The 4,224-nt window shown below is 30.8% G+C and overlaps 1 protein-coding gene across 1 annotated transcript; it reads left to right on the forward strand.

The window, feature by feature from the left end:
• Positions 1-1,186: 1,186 nt before the first annotated feature.
• On the forward strand, positions 1,187-2,129 carry LOC112906260 (probable phospholipid hydroperoxide glutathione peroxidase). Its single transcript, XM_025980108.1, has one exon. It carries the CDS (start codon positions 1,397-1,399, stop codon positions 1,982-1,984), a length of 588 nt encoding a protein of 195 aa, XP_025835893.1. The 5' UTR covers positions 1,187-1,396; the 3' UTR covers positions 1,985-2,129.
• The last annotated feature ends 2,095 nt before the right edge of the window (positions 2,130-4,224 follow it).

Here is a 4,224-nt window from a genome sequence, read left to right on the forward strand (position 1 = left end):
ATACCTGTTTGACAAAGTCGACCGTATTTAGTGTGGCGGGAAATTAAACTTTAATTTAAGACTCTAACAATATATTACTCTTTAGAAATAGGAGCAGTACCACACACAATGAAATGTTCAACAATAGTGTCAATAAGAAAAGTCAGTAGAACTACAAAAATAAAAGAATTCAAACCGATAAACATGTTAACTGCATTAAGTAAAATATTAGAAAAAGCAGTGTATAAGCAAATTAAGGAATATATTGATGAAACAAACATCTCATCACCATACCAATCAGGATTTAGGAGTGGGTACAGCTGTGAAATTGCCTTTCAATATGTGCCAAATACATGACAGAATAATTGTGACAATGACCTAAATACTCTGATAATCTTCCTAGATCTCAAAAGAGCTTTCGAAACCATTAACCGAGAAAGACTGATAGCTAAGGTAAGAAAATATGGATTCAATGGAACTGTGATAAAATGGCTTGAATGCTACTTAGAAAATAGAAAACAGAAGGTAAAATATGAAGATCTAGAATCTAGTGATATACAAATAAACTACGGGGTACCACAAGGAAGTATCTTAGGCCCACTACTGTTTGTGGTATATGGGTGATTCTACGTTAAGAGGTACTAATGGTGTCTAAATGAAAAAAACATAGATTAGTTGAAAATTTGTGGAAAATGACGAACTTACATAATAATAAACAACGTTTACTTTGTTGCCAGTAAATTTCAATACTTTAAATAATATAGTTTAGCTGTAATTGCATGTCAACCTTGAAAAAAGTACCTACCCTGGCCTGTCCCTTTACTGTTTCGCAAAGAAGTCAGTGTAATTTAATACATTTCTAATTAATTAGAAATTTCAGCATTACTTATTTCATAAACAAGCGTTAGTAACAATGGTAAATGTGAAACAAAAAAATGAAATTACTTCTATTTTCTTTAAAAAAAAAGTACGCAATTTTTGTCCCTCATATTTTAAGTCTCATACCCTGGACATTTTACATCCTTTACAAAATGTCGATAAAGTAAGTGTCGTTAAAAATTTTAAACTTAGAGCATTGGCTTTGATGTCAAGTTAACAATAAACGACGCGCGAGNGTTAAATATTAAATAAGCAATATATGAACTGGACTGAACATTTCTGATCTACCAACGTTTGTATTGCTCATTTATGCTTACCATTAGATAAATTATAACTTCAAATTGAATACCAACTTTATGAATTGCTTTGGATTTGGATTTTAGACTTCAAAAGATAAAGGAGGTGCTGTTGCGCGTGTTGTATAACAAATTATTGCCTCTAAACTTGAAAAAAATATCTAATCAGATGGTTTACGGTTCGCATTAACTGGTGTTCAGTACCGATATATATATGCACCTCGAGACCTCGAGAACATGAAATGCTGTATCACAGTTTATCTGTTTTCCTTAACCTAACATCAAAATTATCTGTTTGTCCGGTAGTGAAACTAAATACAATGGCGAATGAAGGTGAAAACTGGAAAAATGCACAGTCTGTGTACGAATTTGTTGTGAATAATATTAAAGGGGAACCGGTTTCTCTAGAAAAATATCGAGGAAACGTATTAATAATCGTTAATGTTGCATCCCGTTGCGGTTACACTGCAAATCATTACAAGGAATTGAACGAACTCTATGAGAAATTTTCTGAATCCAAAGGGTTAAAAATATTAGCCTTTCCATGCAATCAGTTTGCCCATCAGGAGCCGGGTGGATCTGATGAAATTTGTCAGTTTGCGTCTTCAAAAAATGTCAAATTTGATTTGTTTGAGAAAATTGACGTTAACGGAGCAAACGCACATCCATTATGGAAATACTTAAAAGAAAAACAGGGAGGCATTCTTGGAAATTTCATAAAATGGAATTTTACCAAATTTGTTGTTGATAGAAATGGACAGCCTGTGGAACGTTTCGGCCCGAACGTAAGCCCACTTCAAATGTTACAAGCCCTTGAAAAATATTGGTGATCAATCTCAAGCAGGGTGAATTGATATTTTAAACTGTGCTTTGCTTATTGTATGTTTATTCTTCCATGCTTTTTTATGTATTAGTTTATTAAGAAATTTGTGGTTGTATTTTATTGATTTATAAAATAAATGGAATATTATGGTTTGTTGTTGCTAATTTTTAACAGTAAATAATGTTATTTACATTTATCCAAATTCGGTATATTTGCATAAGTAAATAAAAGAATGTAAAATAAACTTTTAAAAATAAAGTACCTATCATACAAATTGTAAAATATACTTTTCCTGATCTAATAAATTATTTTAAGGAATGTATACAGATTAGAAACTAAAACCAAAAGCGCTTAGGTTGAGAAGTTCATGGTAAACTTTTCAGGCTTAATGCTTTTAGTTTATTAGTTTATTTATTAGATTTATTAGAAGCATTGGTTTTAAGTATTATTGTATTTAACAATTTTTAATTTTTTTGTGGAAGATATTTGCCGTAGATACCTATTGAATTTATAAGAGTTCCATGTAATGTATTACTCGTCAAACCTTTTCTTTTTGTCAAGATTAAATATACAAAAAACAAAAGCAATGTTACTGGGTTCAAATAAAAATGAAGTAAAAAATGAAATTAAAATAGTTATTAATAAAACGGAAGTGGAATTAGCAACAACAACAAAATATTTAGGCATAATAAAAGATGACAACCTAAAATTTGAAGAACATTTCGATTATATCGCAAAAAAGGTAGCTAAAAAACTAGGAGTTTTGAAGAGAAGTAGTGAGTACTTAACACAATGGGCAAGATTAACCGTATACCACACTACTAATACTACCACATTTCCACTTTTCCCGGGACGGTATTATTTTTAGGAAATAAACAGGGAATAGACAAATTGCAAAAATTACAAAATAGAGCAATGAAAATAATATTAAATTGTAACAGAAATACAAGCATTCAAATAATGCTTGATAGGCTAGAATGGCTGAATATCAGAGAACACACAGAGTATTTAACACTGATCTTCATACATAAAATAAAACTCAAAATACTGCCTGAATATTTCAGTAACATGATCAACCCTTTTAAAGAGATACATAACTACAATACTCGTCATAGAGAAGATTTTCAATTAGAACACGTAAAGTACAAAAGGTCCCAAAATTCAATTTTTTTAGACGAATAATTGCATATAACGCATTATCAAGCAAAATAAAAAGTCTAACGATAAATGGTTTTAAAAATAAATTGAAATGTTACATTGACAGCAGACTGGGAGCATGAAAGCAATCAGGGCTATCGCGTATGAAATCGCCGCTAGAGGCGCTTGATTTAGTGTGGCGGGAAATTAAACTTTAATTTAAGACTCTAACAATATATTACTCTTTAGAAATAGGAGCAGTACCACACACAATGAAATGTTCAACAATAGTGTCAATAAGAAAAGTCAGTAGAACTACAAAAATAAAAGAATTCAAACCGATAAACATGTTAACTGCATTAAGTAAAATATTAGAAAAAGCAGTGTATAAGCAAATTAAGGAATATATTGATGAAACAAACATCTCATCACCATACCAATCAGGATTTAGGAGTGGGTACAGCTGTGAAATTGCCTTTCAATATGTGCCAAATACATGACAGAATAATTGTGACAATGACCTAAATACTCTGATAATCTTCCTAGATCTCAAAAGAGCTTTCGAAACCATTAACCGAGAAAGACTGATAGCTAAGGTAAGAAAATATGGATTCAATGGAACTGTGATAAAATGGCTTGAATGCTACTTAGAAAATAGAAAACAGAAGGTAAAATATGAAGATCTAGAATCTAGTGATATACAAATAAACTACGGGGTACCACAAGGAAGTATCTTAGGCCCACTACTGTTTGTGGTATATGGGTGATTCTACGTTAAGAGGTACTAATGGTGTCTAAATGAAAAAAACATAGATTAGTTGAAAATTTGTGGAAAATGACGAACTTACATAATAATAAACAACGTTTACTTTGTTGCCAGTAAATTTCAATACTTTAATTAATATAGTTTAGCTGTAATTGCATGTCAACCTTGAAAAAAGTATCTACCCTGGCCTGTCCCTTTACTGTTTCGCAAAGAAGTCAGTGTAATTTAATACATTTCTAATTAATTAGAAATTTCAGCATTACTTATTTCATAAAGAAGCGTTAGTAACAATGGTAAATGTGAAACAAAAAAATGAAATTACTTCTATTTTCTTTAAAAAAAAA

Source organism: Agrilus planipennis, unplaced genomic scaffold (genome assembly GCF_000699045.2).
Source record: "Agrilus planipennis isolate EAB-ADULT unplaced genomic scaffold, Apla_2.0 scaffold234, whole genome shotgun sequence".
In the NCBI taxonomy this organism is placed as follows: Eukaryota; Metazoa; Arthropoda; class Insecta; order Coleoptera; family Buprestidae; genus Agrilus; species Agrilus planipennis.

Excerpts from the sequence above, each read along its gene's own strand:
- LOC112906260 (XM_025980108.1), top strand. The coding sequence starts at position 1,397 with ATGCTGTATCACAGTTTATCTGTTTTCCTTAACCTAACATCAAAATTA.